General features: G+C 47.7%; 1 protein-coding gene across 3 annotated transcripts in view; it reads right to left on the minus strand.

Annotated features, from left to right (window-relative positions):
• KDM4A (lysine demethylase 4A) overlaps positions 1 to 18,559 on the minus strand; it is a 41,095-nt gene extending 22,536 nt beyond the window's left edge. Inside the window, exons 1-11 of one of the 3 annotated variants that reach the window (XM_046661127.1) lie at positions 18,459 to 18,559; positions 15,959 to 16,135; positions 14,797 to 14,972; positions 12,128 to 12,242; positions 10,438 to 10,631; positions 7,795 to 7,844; positions 6,950 to 7,053; positions 6,404 to 6,541; positions 5,455 to 5,699; positions 4,524 to 4,723; positions 3,064 to 3,416 (exon numbers count right to left, since the gene is read on the minus strand). In XM_046661127.1, coding sequence (XP_046517083.1) covers positions 3,064 to 3,416; positions 4,524 to 4,723; positions 5,455 to 5,699; positions 6,404 to 6,541; positions 6,950 to 7,053; positions 7,795 to 7,844; positions 10,438 to 10,631; positions 12,128 to 12,242; positions 14,797 to 14,972; positions 15,959 to 16,096 — 1,713 coding nt within the window. In that variant the 5' untranslated portion in view covers positions 16,097 to 16,135; positions 18,459 to 18,559. Of the gene's footprint in view, positions 1 to 3,039; positions 3,417 to 4,523; positions 4,724 to 5,454; positions 5,700 to 6,403; positions 6,542 to 6,949; positions 7,054 to 7,794; positions 7,845 to 10,437; positions 10,632 to 12,127; positions 12,243 to 14,796; positions 14,973 to 15,958; positions 16,136 to 18,162; positions 18,241 to 18,458 lie in introns of those variants that run through there. The other 2 variants (XM_046661125.1, XM_046661126.1) reach the window with 2 other exon arrangements.
• Positions 18,560 to 18,670: the final 111 nt, after the last annotated feature.

Consider the following 18,670-nt stretch of genomic DNA (forward strand, 5'->3'; position numbering starts at 1 on the left):
TGTACGGGGGGGGGGGGGGGGTTGGGGAGATAAAGCAGGAAAAAAAAAAAAGATTGGCAACAGTTGTTAGCCCAAGTACCAATCTTTAAAAAAAAAAAAAAAAAAAAATTTATCTACAGCCACCCCCTCCTGTCCCCACCTGTGCTGGAGACCCCACTCCCTCCCTCCTGGATCCAGGATCCAGGCACTCCCCTTCCCCTCACCATCTCCAACCTCCCCCAATGCGCAGGCTCCCGCCCTTTAACACAGGCACATGTGGCCATGGCTCCCAGTGCCTTCAATCCTTCTCCTCCCCAACTCTGGACACACTACCCTCTCCTAGTTCCCCCAAACCCCTGACTGCTCTTCTCATCCTCCTCCTCCTTCCTGGGCCCTCTATCTCCACCCACAGTGAAAATTGTTCTTCACGCTCCACAGGTGAGCTCTTCCATGCCCACCAATACCCACCTGATGACTCCCAAACCTACAGACCCCTCCTGAGTGTCAGGTCTGTGTACGCACATCTCCACAGTCCTGCCCTCCAGGAGGTCATGCTCAGCATGCCCCTAACTGAACTCACCTCCTGCGCTACGCTCCAACACCCTTCACTTCTCCCGTAACCTCCATCCTCCACTGATGCAGCCTCATCCATCCAATAACTCAAGCCAGAATCCGGACTCAACCCCCACACTGCCCTCTTACTGACCGCACGGCCAGCCCCCAGTCCTGTGCTCCTACCTCCTAGGCAGCTCTCAAGTCCACCTCCTGCTCCCCATCCCTATCACCACCACGCAGTCAGGCCCTCACCACCTCTTCCTCAGACCACAGGAACAGCTTCCAAATTGATTTCCCTGTTGCTAACCTTTTTCCCTCCCTTCCTGAATTAGAAGTATTTGATTATAGGAGGGCCGGCCCGGTGGCCGAGTGGTTAAGTTCACGTGCTCTGCTTTCGCGGCCCAGGGTTTCGCCAGTTTAGATCCTGGGCGTGGACACGGCACCGCTCATCAAGCCATGCTAAGGTGGCGTCCCCACATGCCACAACTAAAGGAACCCACAACTAAAAATAAACAACTATGTACTAGGGGGTTTTGGGGAGAAAAAGGAAAAATAAAATCTTTAAAAGTATTTGATTATAAAAATAACATATTAATCATAAAAAATACTCAAACAATTTATAAAGGTAGGAAGTAAATATCATCCATAATTCCACCTTCAAGGGAATCTCTGCTCTGTCTAATTTTGCCTCCTTCTTGCCCCTCAAACACCTTTACACTGCTCCCAAAATGATCTTCCAAAACATCAGAGCAGCTTTTAAGAAACCCTCACAGGACCATCAAAAGAACAACTGATGCGGCGTCTTGCATAATTCAACAGTGTCGGGGTCGGGGAGAGCTCGTTGGTGATGGAGGTGAGAAGGTACTGGCATCAGGCGACAGCTGAGAAGTGTATATAGAAATAAAAAGGAGCCAGAAAGGCACTCACTAGTTTTTAAGCAGGGGACTGGACGAGAGAGGCGTGTCAGGGAAGCCTCCTTCTCCCAGCATATTTCCACTGGGAGGGATTCCAGGCTTTTGCCCCACCCTTGAGTGTTAGTGAGCTTCACTCAGCTGAGATCTGCCTTTTGTAGAGCACGTGCATTCTGGTCTGCATCCACCCCACTAGAAGGTGACGGGGTCTGCGTCGTCTAGGACTGTCCGAGACTAGCTAGGTGATCTGTCTAACTGAGGGTAAATGAGCATCAGGGCCATTTGGCCACAGGTTAAAAGCCACTTTCTTCAATCATTTTAACTGGTAATAAAGCCACATTCTGAGCTCCAGGACTGACTCCTGTATCTATTACTTAACTGGTTCCTAATTTAGGAGGGAAAAAAAAGATGGGTGTTACTTATTGGCAACTCCCACCAAAAAAACCCACAAAAAACTTGACTGTGTGGTAAGAAATTCAGCAGTAATATATAGCCTGAACAATGCATATCAAGTATTTAGGATATAGTAAGTCCTTGCTACCTTTAGCTGCTTTTGCGGTTGTGACTGCCACTGGAGGAAAGTCAGGAGGACACTGAAAGGGAAGGACAGGGTGACCTGTAGGGTGACAGCAGGATGAATGAGAGGACACAAGAGCTTTGTGAAGGAAGAATGGCTCCCATGTGGCAATGGGGAATTTAAGGGATTCTGGTTTCCAAGCTGAAAAAGCCTCTCCTGTGGAAGCTGCCATAAGAGGGTGGGCAGAGCAGCCATCAGACACAATGAGAAGAAAACACGGGAGGTCGTCAGCTCCTGAGCGTGCACCCACAGAGGGAGGGACAGTCACATGGACAAAGGAAGCCTAGAGAACTGAGCCCTGAGACTCAGGGAAGGAAGAAGGAAAACTTACATGGGTATGAAAGACATGGGGACAAACCAACCACAGAAAGGCCCTACTGGAAAAACTAGAGCAATTTTAACATGAACTAAGTATTAGTACTTCCGCCAAAGAAAAGATAAAGCTGAAACGCCACACATTAATAATTATACAGAATGATGAGTCTACACAGGGAGCTCGCGATAGTACTCTGTACATGCTTTAGAAATTTTTCATAATAAAATCTTGTAAAAGATCAGTTTTTCAGAGGAAATGGCAGGGGAATGGGGAACGAAGAGGACCTTCTGCACTGACTTCCATCTGCCAGCGACCCCACCACACCCCCACCCCAGCTGCAACTTGACCCACATAAGCTGAGAAGCTGGGGGTAAGCGCATGTCACTGGGCAGCATGAGTCCCTCTGTGTCCACCACCGCGTTGCTGCATCACACTCAGACCCACCAAGAGCCTTTACACAAAACAAACACAGACCAAGAGTCACACAGAGATAAAAGGAACTCCCAGCAAAGAACAAGCTGGAAGAGAGGCAATGCCATCTGGCTTTCTGCTTGACACAAGTGCAGACGGGAGGCCCAGCCTGAGGGTCTCTCCTGCCATCTTGGACCCCAGCAGCACCTCCATTCCCTAGAACCCCTTCCCCTCCACATGATCCCTTCCGGGGCCGCTCCCACCCCCTGGCCACTGCCCAGAGCCCATACCTCTGCCAGCTCCCGCTCGCTCACCCCTCTGGGGGTGCTCCCTTTCTTCCTCATGCACGGCTCTCCCATGGTGACCCTGCCGTCCCCTCTGGCATAGCTGTGCACAGTGAGGACTCCCGTCTGCCCTTGGGCTCGGCAGGACAGAGGCTCACTGGTTTCTGAATCGGAAGAGATAGAATCCTGTGAGGAACCGGAGCCCAGGCTGGAAGATGATTTCTTTTTGGAACTGGAGAAGACAAGGCGGCCCCCTATAGCAGCAGGATTCACAGAAAGGTCCAAGACAGCTGCCTCTGGCTCCTCCTCGTCCTCCTCATCCTCATCTTCTAGTTTGACGTTTTTAAGCTCTTCAAATTTGACTTCGGTGGAGTCAGAATAATCTGAAACACACACACACAAGTTGGGCAGAGCCAACCTCCACTTGCACATCTGAGCTTGGTGAAGGCAGAGTGGCAAAGCGCAAAAAACGTGGGCAGCGAGTCAGGCCTGCCTTCAGATTCTGACTCTATCATCTACAGGCTCCATGTGTGACCTGGGGCTAACTGCTTAGCCTCTCTGAGCCTCCAGTTTCATCCTCTGTAACGCAAGGATACTACCACTTATCTCCAGGGTTCTTAAATACAATTGCGGTGTAGATGATAGGAGCACAGCCCAGTACAGAGCACTCAGTAAGCAGCAGCTGCCACTTCCTCAGAAGTCCCCTGCAGAAAATGAAGGTCTGAGCTCAGCAAAGACCCGGCGACCCCAGGCTAGAAAATGTGCCGGACAGAAGGCAGCTGGCCCCAGGACCCAAGTTCACAGTGCCATCTCTCAGCAGACATGCCAAGGTACTGTCTATGCAGAAATTCTTCAAGCCTGACCCGAAACTGATATGGTCCCTCTCCAACAAATCCAAACTGAGCGACCACCCGAGTGACTGCTCTCACACACTGTACTGGACCGTACCACTCCCTCCCCAAAAGACAAGGGGCTCCCCAGGCCTCCAAGTGAGCCAACTCGAAGATGGCTGGCAGGCCCCACGGCATCTCACGCCCACTTCTCGAGCCTCATCTCCTGGTCACACACCTATCCCCTGCCCTTCCCACCTCTACCCTCAAATTACAGGGACTCATTCCCACTTCCCCAAGTAGCTTGTTGTTGTTTCCCATCTCCACGCCTCTGCCCCGCTACTCCCCTCGGGGATGCCCTTTCTACATCTCCCAAGCCTCTCTGCCTGCCTGGAAAACTCACCGTCAGTTCTCCAAAACGTTCAGTGTTTCCCTGACCTCTCATAGAGCAGAGAGAGGGGACCACTCCTTTACGTCCTGCGTCCCTTTATGTCCTCATCTGTCCCGTGTGTTCCTAACCACACTCCAATTACACTCTCGCTGTCTGCTCACAGACTTGTGCCTCCCCTTTTTCATACCTGTGACCCTGCACTCCACATGGTATCTAACACAGACCAGGATTAGGAAGGATTGTGAGGAAAAATGCCATAACCAACTAACCTGGGAAGGTGAGACTGTCCTCGACTTGCCGCACGGAGCTATGGGTGGGCCTCACAGGGGCGAGGGCAGCCTGGCACTCCGTCATGTCATACTGTCCGGAACTCAGCTCCTCCTTGGGGAAGAGCTCACTCTGACTCACCTCCTGTGGTATTTCAAGACAAACTCGGTGCCTCTTTGTCCCTATACGGTGCTTGGCTAGGCTGCAAGGAGGAGGGCAAACCTTTTAAGAGCCCACATATACATCCACTTACACAAACACATCGACACACACACACACAAAAACCCAAAATGAGTGGCCAGAGCCTGTCAGGCCTGGTTCACATTCAGTGCCACCTCTTACTTGTGGGCCCTGAGACAAGGCCTCAGTTCCATCAAATGGAAAATCAAGCTATCACCACCCACCTCGCAGATCTGATGTGAGGTTGAAGAAAAGGTGTGCAGAGGACCTGGCAGAGAGCCTGGCATATAGTAGGTACCCCGTAAATGTCCTCCTTTCTTCCCCACACGGCCCAGGATAAACTCTCCTCAGAAGACAGATCCTCTGGCTCAGACAACAACGACCCTGGCCAACTTCAATCTCCCCATCCCTCTGCCCTCGTGAGTCTCGTTTCCACCGCCACAATCTCCTTTTAAAAAAATCTCTCCTAAGAAGATGAGAAAATGTGACTTTTCTGGCGCAGAGGGAGCCCTGCCCTCACAGGTATGTCATCCTCACTCCAGCAGACCACAGGTCCACCGGAAGGCGCTATCGTTCCTGGGTAACAGCCACAGGAAAAGCAAGACTGCTCACTGGGAGATTCTGGAGCCTTTACCAAAAATTCCTCCACTGTGGCTCGAACACCCCAAATAAAAATAGCCTCTCAGCAGGTGATGGGGAGCTGCCCAGACATCCCTCCCTCAAACGGCTGGGCCCAGAGGGCTGCTGGGTCACCTTCTCTTCAGGTCGCCCTCCTCTCCATCCTCAACCCCTTCCGAGTCCTCGTCTGGGCACTCCTCCTCGTTTGTGGTTCTTGGGGGCAGTTCACTCTCAAGAAACTCGGCGGCTTCTGGTGTGGGTAGAGTGTGGTCGATAACTGTGCTGTCCTTCCCAGCTTTCCAAAGTTTGTACCTTTCTGGCTGGAACTTCCTCACAAACACGTCCATGGAGATCTTCACCATATCCTTCCTACAGGAGCACTGTCACAAGGAAACGGAAGAGCTCCAGCTGAGCACACTTTAACCGCCTCCGCCCGCCCCCCACATCTCACACCCTCCCTCTGAGGGGAAAAAGGAACGAGATGGTTTAAAGTCAAACTGTTTGGGTTCACAGGTCAAAGGCATATTGTCCTTGCAGAGCCTTCAAACATGGAGGGAAGCAGGGAAAAAAGGGTGGAGAACTCCTGGCGCCAGGGCAAGTCACCGGGGCACTATTGAGGGCCCGTGGAGAACCCTCAGAGATGAAGCCCTGCACTTAGGCCGGGATGGTCAATGCCCACCTCCCCTCTGATGTCTATCCCAGCCAGGGCCACACAAGCGAGCCTACTCCTGGGCAAAGGTCCATGTCTGCTGCTTCCCTGAAGTAGAAGTAACCCCCCAAGAATTTCTCAACAGAGAAATCCCGAGTGGCTAAAGCAAGAAGTATCCACGTGTGGGGGAGTGGTTTTAATGCCTAACAGACTTAAGGGTAGAAACCTCATTTTATATGTCCCAAATCTGAACCAATTTTTAAAAATGCTTTATGAACATAAGATGTTGGCACTATTGCACATTCCCAGGCACTTTGTTTCTGAATTCCAGCAGCACTTCAAAGAGATGTTCTAACCACCAGTGTATCTAACAAGAACTTGCTCGACCAGACGTTCTCAGTCATCGTGTGACAGAGAGAAATCAAGCCAACTTACCAGCACGGCTTGTTTGCCATACTCGATCCACCGCCGCGTAGCAAAATTGGTAGACTCCGCACAGTTGAAGCCGTGGTTAAAGCCGGCATGGTAACCGTAAGGGAAAGTGATCATAAATTCTCCAGCCTCTTGAGTCACCTGAACAAGAGCAGACTTGACGCAGCTGCATCAAATGGCAGATGTCTACAGAATTGGAACCCTGAGCTCCCGCTCTGCCACAACCGAGCTGAGCAACCAAGGACAAGTCATAAAACCACTGGGCTCTGGGTGCCTTCCGTAAAATGCAAAGCCCTACCACATCCGACGCCACAACTGTAATTAACCATTCCCACAAATGAACACTGCTCACAGGGGTCTGACCCTCCTCTGGTACCAGGAAGGTACAGCTGCCCCACCTGCGACACCCTTAGATCAACGTGTTGTTATATCGTTAGCTTTAGCCCACGCCTGGCACAGTGATGAACTAGAATAAAGCTCCTGTGAAACAGACCAGAAAAGGCGGTTTCCGTGGAAGCCTAAGGACTTCTGCATGTAACACCAGCTCACCTTGTCAAAGGGAATCCCATACTTCTTCAGCATCAAAGGGGAAATCAACGTCATCTTATGGCGGAGGAAAGCCTCGCAGCTCTGAGCACTTCCTGGGAAAAACCCTGTTTGATTGAAAATGGGTGTGAGTTAACACCTGCTCCACACGACTCCCTAACCCAGCGTCACTTCACACATGTGCGTCTCATTGGACACAGGGAGGAGAATCACCAGGATGATCTCTGTGGATCCTTCCACCTTCAGGCCAATTCTAAGATTCTACAATGAGCCTCTGAGCTCTCTCCGAGGCAGGCTGTTCCATGGGTAATCAAATTCTGTTCAGGGGATTGAGATGCCCCAAGCTGCCTCTGTTCTCATAAAGAGCTTTGAAACTATTTAGGACCTTTCTCCATTCACCTGCATCCTCAAGATTTTGTTAGTAACACATCTACAGTACAGACTACCCAAGCTCCCTTGAAATAGGCTCAACAGAGGTTCAAATCTATTGAAGTCCACTTAAAAGAACTAAAACATAAAATAATTCAATTTTGACTTTAACATTTGGGTTTTTGGCAGAAGAACCAGACCCAATATGACTGGTATACCGTCCCCGGTCAGATAAACCCATACTTGATAAAAATGAAGCACACACAGTCCCAGAGGAATTACTAAGTCCCTTCCCAGGACAAGGTGGGGAGGGGCTCTGATTCCAGTTTCTCTGTGAGGATAACACATCTGGCAGGCTGGCTCAACCCCCACCTGCAGGCCTGAGAAAGGACACGTAAGAATCTGACCATGGAGAAGGGACGTTTTAGAGTGTGTGCAGCTCGTGAGAGGGCGGAATCCAGCCGTGGGGGAGACAGTACCTTTGGCGAGGCGCTCCAAGCGCTTTCCGTGCTCGGGGGGAACCGAGTACCTGCAATCACATAAAAGCATTGCACGCTGAGCAGAGGACAGCACAGGGGCCAATGGGCTCGTGCCCACTCTCAGAATAGCTCGAAATATCAGATTTTTCAACTTCCCAACCACAAAAAGTACAAAGGAATCTGGAGAAATGAAATATTAGGCTGTTTGGGCAGAGGAGTGGGGAGCCCACACAAAAATACAAGTGAATTTCTTTATTTTATATTCATTCATTTAATGAGACATTTACTGAATAGTTACCATGAGCCAGGATTTTTGGTATGCACTCAATGTTGCTCTCCTTTATAAATGTTGTTCATGCAATAAAATAAAGTTTAAAAAAAAAAAAAAGATAGCACTAAAGTGCTCCTGGCAGAGCCTGAAAGGCCTAACTGGGATAGGACAGAGAAAGAACGGAAAACAAGGTGAAAATGGATTAGACACTTAGAAACCTAGCTCCATTACCTGCTGAGAGAGCCACTTTCCCTTCACCTCCTTCACAGCTACTCTAATTACCCAAGAACTACTCCTCTACCCAGCAGGGTATCCACACACCACAAAAATTGCTCGTGATAAAAAAACAAAAGAGGGGCTGTCCCCAAGGCCGTGTGGTTAAGTTTGTGCACTCCACTTTGGTGGCCCAGGGTTTCACAGGTTCGGATCCTGGGGGCAGACATGGCACAACTCATCAGGCCATGCTGAGATGGCATCCCACATGACACAACTAGAAGGACCCACAACTAAAATATACATCTATGTACTGGGGGGATTTGGGGAGAAAAAGCAAAAAAGCGAAAAAGAAAAAAAGAAAAACACATAAGACCAAAAGTTTTGTTAAACTGTTAAACTTTATATTCTCAAACTTACAGTAAGTCTATTTTAACCTTTATAATTGATTCTAAAGACTATTCCGCAACAACAAAAACTTCCCATCCCAAATAGCTTCATTAAGAAACAAAACAGGGGCTGGCCCAGTGGCGCAGCAGTTAAGTGCACACATTCCGCTTCGGCAGCCGGGGTTCACCGGTTTGGATCTCGGGTGTGGACATGGCACCACTGGGCACGCCATGCTGTGGTAGGCGTCCCACATATAAAGTAGAGGAAGATGGGCACTGACGTTAGCTCAGGGCCAGTCTTCCTCACCAAAAAGAGGAGGATCAGCAGCAGTTAGTTCAGGGCTAATCTTCCTCAAAAAAAAACAAACAAAACAGACGAGGAGCTGAGGAAAATGTCTGCCACCTAAAGGACTTTGGGATCCATCAGGCAACCTTGCACAGAAGTCTCTGGAGGTTCCACTTCAGATGACCTAAAGAGTGTATGTAATAACTAGAAAACCTTCTCTTGACATGAGAATGGAAATCCAATCTCAAGGAAGTTTGGAGTAACATGGTGAAGACACCAAAGCTACATTTACAGATCCTACAAGTCTAGCCATCTAAGGAAGGAAATAGGACAGTAGTTAGGGGTAATCACAGGCCCAAAAGTTTTTTTCCCATAAGATTAGAAACTGGAAAGCATTTGAAAGAGGAAAATCCCTGAAAAAGGATGTGGCTGAAGATGCTGGAAAAGGAAATGAAAATGGATAGTTTCCATGACTCCCCAGGGCCCAGCCCATAGCGGCCCCTTGAGCCTCCTCACTCGCTTCCATCCTTGTGCACGGCACCCAAACCACAGTGGCCTCCCTCTAGGTACTAAAGACATTGTGCTCTCTCTCAATTAACAATCTTGCACTTGTTGTTCCCACCGCCTGGACACACGTCCATCAGTCTCCCCTCTCCTGAACCTACCACCATGCCATCCAGCCAGGTCCTCCCACTTGTTAGGTCTCAGCTCGGCTGTCACCTCTGCCAGGGAAGCCTTCTCGAATCCCCGCCCCGCCCCTCACACACCCTTCCCATATAGACCTACAGCACCCATAGTCCCCATCAGAGCTTTTCTCGCTGGATTATTATTTTCTCACACTTTCTACTTTCATCTCTTGACCAGTCTCCTATCTGTGTGAGGGTAGGCACCTCATCTGTCTTAGTCCCTGCAGAGGACTGCAGCACCTTCACTAAAAGCCTGAGACTGAGAGATGGATCAGCACAGAGAAGACAGAATAAATCTCTGTCTCCCCAACGAGCCCGAGAACATCCTGGAGAGCAGGAAGCATAGGCTCAGTAGCCTTGCATCCCCTCTTGGGTTAAGCACACACCGCTGCTCACCAAATATTTTTTCCATGGGGAAAAGAAAGCTTTCTATCATCTGAAGGAGTGACTCCAGTCTTGGAAGTCTGCCTCTAAGAAATGCCTCAGGCCTGTTCAGAAAAAGAAATTAGAAAGCAGAGGGGTAGCCTGGAATAGCCTCTACGGCTCTCAGTAACTCAGCTAACTCAAGCTTTCCTACAGTGGTATGCAATGCCTGGCCCTCGAAATCCTTGCTCCTCAAAGGGAAGTCCAATAGCGTGTCATCACTTCAAAGTCTGCTTAAAGTGTACGATGCCAGTCCCACCCCAAGCCTACGGAACCAGAAGCCGCATTTTAACAAGATCCCGAGGCGTCTCCATCAAAGCAAGAAGCCCTGCTCTGTCACGAGAAGCTCCAGTGCCAACTGCAGGCTGACTTTACCAGGACTTTGGCTCTCCGAAGTGCAGGTAATTGATGCTGTAGAGGTCCATGTCTTCGGTGTGCCAGGCAAAGGACGTCTTCCACATGCCGAAGTACAGGTATGGGGTGTTCACACCCTCAATGGTGATCCCACTCTCCTTTTCCACCAAGTCCAGGATTGTTCTCAGCCGGCCAATATTCCACTCATCAACATGCTACAAAGGAAATGACAGTCCAAGGCAAGTTATATGGAGTATAAACTGAGGCTCTGAACCTGAAAATCACTGAGGTCACAGGTAAGCTGTCACCTCTGACGAAGATGTGGAATAATGTCAAAGCAGCATGGACATGAAGACCACAGCACCCCTCACTCACTTTTCACAACCACCACTGGAACTGATGCCAGGATACCTCCGAAGGGCAAACACCACTTGGTGAAGAACATGAAGCACATGAAGGATAAACAAGGAGGTGACAGCCACCTGTTCTAAACCCCAGGAGGAAGACTTTGAACTGATGTTAAAGAAACTTAGGTCATAATAGGAAAGAACTCTTAAACCATAAAAAATATAAAACATAGGAATTAACTATGCCAGTTTGTGGCTTTTCTAGCCCCAATTTCAACTGGGCAGTGTCTTTAGTAAAAAGTCTAGGGGCTGGCCCGATGGCATAGCAGTTAAGCTCGTGTGCTCCACTCTGGCGGGCCGGGATTCACTGGCCCAGATCCCAGGTGTGGACCTATGTACCACTTATCAAGCCATGCTATGGCAGGCATCCCACATATAAAGTAGAGGAAGACAGGCATGGATTTTAGCTCAAGGCCAATCTTCCTCAGCATAAAGATTGGCAGCGGATGTTAGCTCAGGGCTAATCTTCCGCAAAAAAGGAAAAGAAGTCTACAACGTCACCCAAATCCTTCTCCTGAGTTGTAATGATCAGCGAGGAGCCGACCTCCTATAAGTATGTTCTGGATTATTATGCCATTTTTGTACCTCCCCATCCCAGATCCTCAGAGTATCTTTCTGCCGCTCATGCCTATGAGCTTTACTTCCCACCACCCAAAAAAACTCTCAGTGACAAACCTGGAATCCACTTTTTAAACTCTTTCCTTATAATAATTTACAAAAACAACAAAATTAATCTGAGTGATAAACCTTGAAATGCCCTACAGCTTTTTCAATCATTCAAAAACAGCCCCAAATATTCCTTCCTTGTACCATAGCTAAGGCCGTTCTTCATGCCAAAAAGCACTACGTCCCAAGCCGATGCAATTTTTTAAAACAGCTTTCGCTACGCAACCTTCTGTGAGGGTTCTGAAACTCTAAATACACTCCTCTTCTTAAACATATGCCCCTTTCATTAGATTAGTCAGTGATCTTTTTTCTGCAGAAACCACATTGCCTCTCCCCCACCATTTCATTTACTGTGATCCCACCCTTTCAAGAATTCATCAGCTACCACCCACAGACTATTCTAAGAGCCCTTGCAAAGAATACCACATCATCCAATTCACATGTAGAGTGGGAGAAATAAAATTCAGTCAGACATAAAAATACCCCTAATCAAGTGAGCACTGCACATCAGCTGGTGGTGGGTAATTCCTCCCCATTCAGCCAGCAGCTTTAGGTGCCTACTAAGTGCCTACTAATACTCAAAATGGGATTACATTACAAAATTACGAAAATCCTACAGAGTTCCCAGTGAGCCTCACCTTTTCATAGAGAGTGCCATTCACATCTGCACCATAGATTGGGGGGTTGAATGTGAGGTTTTTCCAGTATTTCCGCTCCAGCTCTTCAAACTCACTATAGCGTGGGGTACAGTACCTTTCAAATGTAAAAAAAGATGTTAAACACTTACAAGGGACTAAATTCATCTGGCATTATCACAGCACAAGACACGATCCCCTGTTCCAGGGAAAGCAAGACATTTCAAACGAACAAGGCATAACTTTGGCCTTCAGGGCTCCAGTACACAGGAACTCCCTCAACATCCCTTCCATGAGCTCAGGAAGGTAATGTACATGCAGATGTCAGCCCATCTTCCTTAAGAAGCATGATATTCTGAACGCTTTCAAGGGACTCTGCTAAATCTATACCCTGCTTGAGTCAGGAGCGGCTTCGCCACCCAGGGAGAAAACAGGCTTAGAAACTTGTGAGAACCAAGAACCACAAATCCTTATATACCCACAGATAACCCAAACCCGCCAGTGTGTGAGGAGCTAAGGCTCTGGAACAGCATTTACTTCCCTGCGTTAGTGTAAAGGAAGCAGCAAGAGGAGGGCTTATTTGTATTGTCACTGCTCCATTCCAAGCACCCTATGCAGTGGTCAACACTCAACAAATAATTGTGCCTAAAAATATAAAAATACATTTTTGCACGTTAAATGTTCTATTTAGGGAAATACACACACACACACACACACACACACACACACACACGTGTATCTACCTATGTCTGTATCTATATAGAAAGACATTAAAAATATCCATAGTCTTTAGCTCAATAATCACAAGGAGAATTTACTCCAAAAAAAACTTTTAAAAAATGCAAACTACTTAAAAATTATCATGTAGCAATTTAAACAGAGTAAAATGTACATCTTACAGGCATTTGAAAATATATATTAGGTGGAAAAACTAATCAACAACTGTAACTAAAATGGCAAAAAATATTATGAATGGATAAAGAGTGAAAGTGAAGACCAAAATGAAATTGTATGGAAATAAAAATTATATTTTACTGCCTTACATGTTAATGTCAACCTAATAAATAAAGTTCAGAACCCTGAAGTTCCCTTTGAAATATAACGTCTCTACCTTCAACTGATCTGCTTTATAAGTTCAGATTTTTACCTGTTGAGTTTTCTTAAAGCTGGCTGACCATGCAGAAAGAAATCAAGAGTGAGAATTTGTTGTATTTCAGATAAAGGTTAAGTTAAAAAGGAAACGAGGCATCCTGAAAGAAGAAAAGGCCAACCACCTGTTGACAAGAAGAGAAGCCTGAGACAGGAGGCCGAGGCCCCTGGTGGAAGCCCATGTGAAACAGAAAGCAGGTGTGGTTGGCTCCAGTGCACAGCCAGAAGTCAGACATGAAAGATGACACAGCCTTTGTTCTGCAGGGCACGTCACACCTCTTCAACATGAGTTCACATCAATTCTCTCATTAGGCAGCAGGTTGGCCAGCAATATAGATGTTTTAAGCGTTGTCAATAAAACTGGAAGAGTACACCCAGAATGGTGAGAAGTCAACAGAAAGGAAGGCAAAGCACAGAAATGGAAAGAGCCAGATCCGGCGTGAGAGAGAGAGATGACACAGCACATGAAGTCACGCCCCCAAAAGTGCGAAGACTGGCAAGCGCGAGATCTAGCTCTGGGCTCGTTAGCAGTGAAGATGCAATATGTCTCACTGGCTGAAATCAAGACATGCGTAGATCGACAAGGCTCAAGAGAAAAAGCAACGGGAAAGGGAGAGATCCCTTGTGGAGACTGAGAATTGAGGAGTACCATGGGAGGGGAGAAGATCCAAGGAAGAGGATTAAGGAAGAGCAGTGGGAGGCGAAGGAGAGAAACACAAAATTCATGCTCTACAAACCTGAGGTCAAATGACAGCTGAGTACTAAACACAGCAGAGAGAAACAACTGAAAACAGCAGGACTAAACAAAGACAGACATTTCTAACAGAGACAAGAACGTACAGATGAGGAAGAATGGAGTGATGCAAAATAGCACCCAGCCTGGCAGCTTGTTTACATTTTGTTAATGTCAAAAAGGAAATGAAAGGGCTGGCCCTGTGGCCTAGTGGGTTCAGTTTGGTGCCCTCCGCTTCAGTGGCTCAGATCCCCAGCATGGACCTACAGTGCTTGTCAGCCATGCTGTGGCATTCACCCACATAGAAAGTAGAGGAAAGGTGGCACAGATGTTAGCTCAGGGCTAATCTTCCACAGCAAAAAAACAAAACAAAACAAAAAGGAAATGAGACAGCAGCTTGATGGGTACTGAGGAGTCTGTGCATGATTAAAGACAGAGATTAAACTACTAAGGCCACTTCTGATAATCAAGTGGTATCAATACATCTGGCAAAAGCTCCTTTTGAACCAGCTCCACCTTTCTCTTTTGCAACTTACCAGAGTCAGAAAATGATTCTACTTTTGATGAAAGAACAATGAGATTACTTTATGTAAGAATATGGACAAGTTTAGACTGTGACACAGTACTGAGAGGAGAAAATGAAAATAGAAAGGTCAGAAAGGGAGACAGAAGCTAGAGCTAGGAATCTGCTCTTCAGTAGCACAGCGGCAGTCCTGGAGACAGCTGTGAAGATGAGATGGCAGGTACTAGATGCCATGGCAGATAAAGGAAGCAACGTGTTTTCACTCACTTATCACTATTGGCTATCTTGCGGAACTCTCGAACAGTCATGGCTTTCTTCTGTATGTTGTATTGAGTAAAGAGGCCAGACTGCCCAGTCACCAGCTGTTGGATGGGGGCAGGAATGACCAGATCATCAATATCGTCATAGGATGTTCGTGGCTTCCACTCCTTTGGAGGAACAACCTGTAGGAAATACAAGAAACAAAGAGACAGATCAGAAACCTGGCAAGCTGAGCAGTGTCCAGAAGTGTGTAGGCAGCTATCCAACCTCAAAGTCAATTTTACCAAAGTTACTTGATTTAACCACGCTCACCAAACACAGCAAGTCACACTGTCATGCTAACTCTGATCCAGTTCTGCCACCAACCAGCTGCTTAGCTGCAAGGACCTAAGGTAAGTCATGCTTGTTCTCAGCCTCAGTATCTTTTTTTTTTAATGTTTTATTTTATTTTATTATTTTATTTTATTTTATTTTTTTTGAGCAAGATTAGCCCTGAGCTAACATCTGCCGTCAATCCTCCTCTTTTTGCTGAGGAAGACTGGCCCTGAGCTCACATCCGTGCCCATCTTCCTCCACTTTATATGTGGGATGCCTGCCACAGCATGGCTTGCCAAGTGGTGCCATGTCTGCACCCGGGATCCGAACCGGCAAACCCTGGGCTGCCGAAGCAGCACACGCACGCACTTAACCGCTGTGCCACCAGGCCGGCCCTCAGCCTCAGTATCTTATCTGGGCACCAACAAAGGAGGTTGAAGAGTGTATTATCTCTCAGTCTAACAGGAAGTCCACATGGGAAGCCAACTTACTATCAGAGTGCTGGCCGATACTGAAAGGAGAATAAGAGAAGCTGGATGGCGTAAGCACTCGGTGACAGACAAAAACACTAAAACCCCCATCCCCACCATGAGGATGGAAGCACCCAGCAGCTGACCCTGAGACACTGGCTCTTTACCTTCCTTTTAAAGATTCCAAGCAGCTCTCCTCCTACCTAAATGAGAGATGCTTCAGATGTTAACGAAAGGAATTAACTTGCAAATAGGACAGCATACAATCAACTCATCACCCTGCCTGGCTCTCAGTAAAAGTCAGTTCTCCCAGCCTTCATTTAGGAAAAGCCTTACTGCAGCCCTCTGCCACAACAGCCATGTGGAACAGCCCCACCCCTCACCTTGGCCAGCCCAGCCCGATGAGCTCCTTGGGATTCAATGTAGGCAATGTATCGGCTGAAATTCTGGAACTCCTCCATGGTTGGATAAAAAGTCATTATTCGAGCGCTGGGATTCAGCGTTTCAGATTCAGAAGCCATTTTCCCTCCTTTCTGAGGTCACTTTGGTCAGACGGGAATCTGAAAAAAATACATTAAGAGTGTAAAATTATATAAAACGTAATTAAAATTAAATGCTGGGAATGTCAATACTGAAAATAGTAAAAGCTGATGTAGAAATTCTGAAGAAGCATTAAGTTCTCATACCTGGAATCTGCCTCTAGATAAGCCAGTTAAATGAACAAGAAACACAGATAGGAAAGCTTCTGTTTCAAAGAACCTGATGGCTGAAAATCCCATATATTCAAATCTCATTTAATTGGAGATACAGTTTCAGCCAAAAAAGAGAAAATGTAATTATTCAGTTGTTGGTCCTAACAACACAACTGCCCCGCCCGCATTTGACCCTTATCTTTTCAAGTTACTCCCTTATTCACACCTTGCTAATTGCTTCTCAGAGTATTAAACATAATATGCTACAACCAGATTTGAAAAGCAACCTATGACTCCCTTCTAGGGCACAGCTTTAAAACAGGATTGTAGATTCCTAAGAGATCTAAAGAAATCTGACTACAAGATTACATAATTACATAGTTTAAGGGTTAAAAAGTACTCTGATATCAGTAGCATGAGCTACAATTTTTAAAACTTTAAAGTGAAATTGTTCTCACAGCTAAACCAAAAGGGAGTTTCAGCAGTACTTCATGAAGTCAAGCCAGCGACGAGTTCAACTGCACTGTACCCAGAACTCAAAGGACAAAATTTAAACAGGCCATAAACTGGCAATACAGGGCAAACTTCATAACTGACTGGAGAGGTGAAATAAATACTTTGTTTTTAGATGAGGCCTTCAGCTAAGTGGGTGCATCCCCATTGCTGGCTAACACAACAGAATATTTCAATAGTCTTATTTTCAATAAGAACCAAGCACACCACTTAAAAGGAGCCAGTTTAGAAGCAAAAACTGTATGCCCTTTCCTCTACTGAACACCCCAATCTGGGCCCCAAAGCCATGCCAGTTCACCTCCAAGAGTCCCTAAGAAAGATGCAGAGCTCAGAGGAGAGGAAACTGCCTCCAACCTACCAGCAACCTAGTTAACAGATTGGGAAGACAGCATGGAGCAAAACCGTCTAAGGCAGGAAAGAAGACAACCCCACTATCTGGATCTCTCAGGCTTCCACTTCACCAAAAATAAAGTGTGATCCTGGCCAGGCGCTTTTCATGCACCTTGCGAAAACTTTGCATGGCAGGTATACTGTTATCTCTGTTTTACATACCAGGAAATTTGCCCTCAGTCGTGGTCGTGTAATGCACTGCTCGCACTGCTTCCATTACACGATGCTGCCTACATCATAATCTCTACCTAGCCTAAATCCTTTGGAAGGGCAGACCCAAGTGTGGGGGAATCAGAAGCTTACTCAATTTTGAGGACCCTCTTTTTTAAAAAAAGAATACAAAGTATCTTACTTTCGCAAATTTTACAAAAACATATAATCAGATGAACACAGTGTTAGGGCCCATCCCTGGGCCTTGGAAGCCCCTAATGGGGCTTCACTCGCCTCTGGCCTTATTCATTTTTGTATGCCTGGAACCTAGAACAATGCTCGGCACAAAGTAGGCACTCAGTAACTGTTGAATAACAGACTGCCTCGTCCTCACCTCAGTTGCTCATTCCCTTTCTTCAACCCTAGGATTCCCTTCCCCCAATCTATTCCCTGGGGAAAGCTCCTGTTCCCGGACACCTTCCTTCCCCCATCCAGCAACAAAGCCTAGTGGTTTAAGAGCACCAGCTCCGGAGTCAAAACAACTCTGAATACAGATCCGGTCTCTGCCATTTATGAACTGTGTGACCTTGGCTGTGTGAGTTGCCTGAGTCTCAATTTCTCCACCTGTAATATGGGGATCCCGACCTCCCTGCCCTGCAGGGTTACTGTGATTAACTCAGATGATGCAAGCGAAACGCTAAGCACCAGGCCCGGTACTTAACTACTCAATAAAGGTAGCTGTTGCTAACAACCCCTTCAAGCTCCCACCCCCTCCCCTCGCAGTCCTCCCGCGGGCATCTCTCCCACGGTAGCCCCGCGCTCCCAAGGTCCCCAAACCTCACCGCTTCCAGGTCCGGCCCCTCCCGGCCCCGCCGCCTAGGCGAGTGGGGCCCGACCGCAGGAAGAAGAAAATAAGGCCCAGTAGACCCGCCCCCCTTCCCGTCGTCTATTGGCCACAAGAGATTGGAAAGGACCAATCTCAGGACCCATTTTAGAAGCCCCTGCTCCCGCTGGCTAAGAACCATGCCTATCACTCACCGTTGAACGCTCCCCCCTCCGCCCCTCCCCCACCGGAGCTCACGGTCACGGCCACAAGCAGCAACAAACCTAAAGGATTGCAAAACCCTATGGTTCTCACCTAAAGCCCGCCGTCCCGGCAGGGTTAAGGCCAGGCTTCCGCTGTCGCCACTAGCCGCTCCTACTGCTCTCCCAGCCGGCTAAGGGTAAAGCTCCGCCTCTTCTAAAGTCGGCCTCTGCGCAGCCGCACAGCGCCCACAGAGTCAACCAATCCGAGGGCCGCTCTCAGCCCTCAAGAGCCAATGAGCACGCGCTGCAGCCGCCCCAAAGTCC

The sequence above is a fragment of the Equus quagga genome, chromosome 5 (genome assembly GCF_021613505.1).
Source record: "Equus quagga isolate Etosha38 chromosome 5, UCLA_HA_Equagga_1.0, whole genome shotgun sequence".
Lineage (NCBI taxonomy): Eukaryota > Metazoa > Chordata > Mammalia > Perissodactyla > Equidae > Equus > Equus quagga.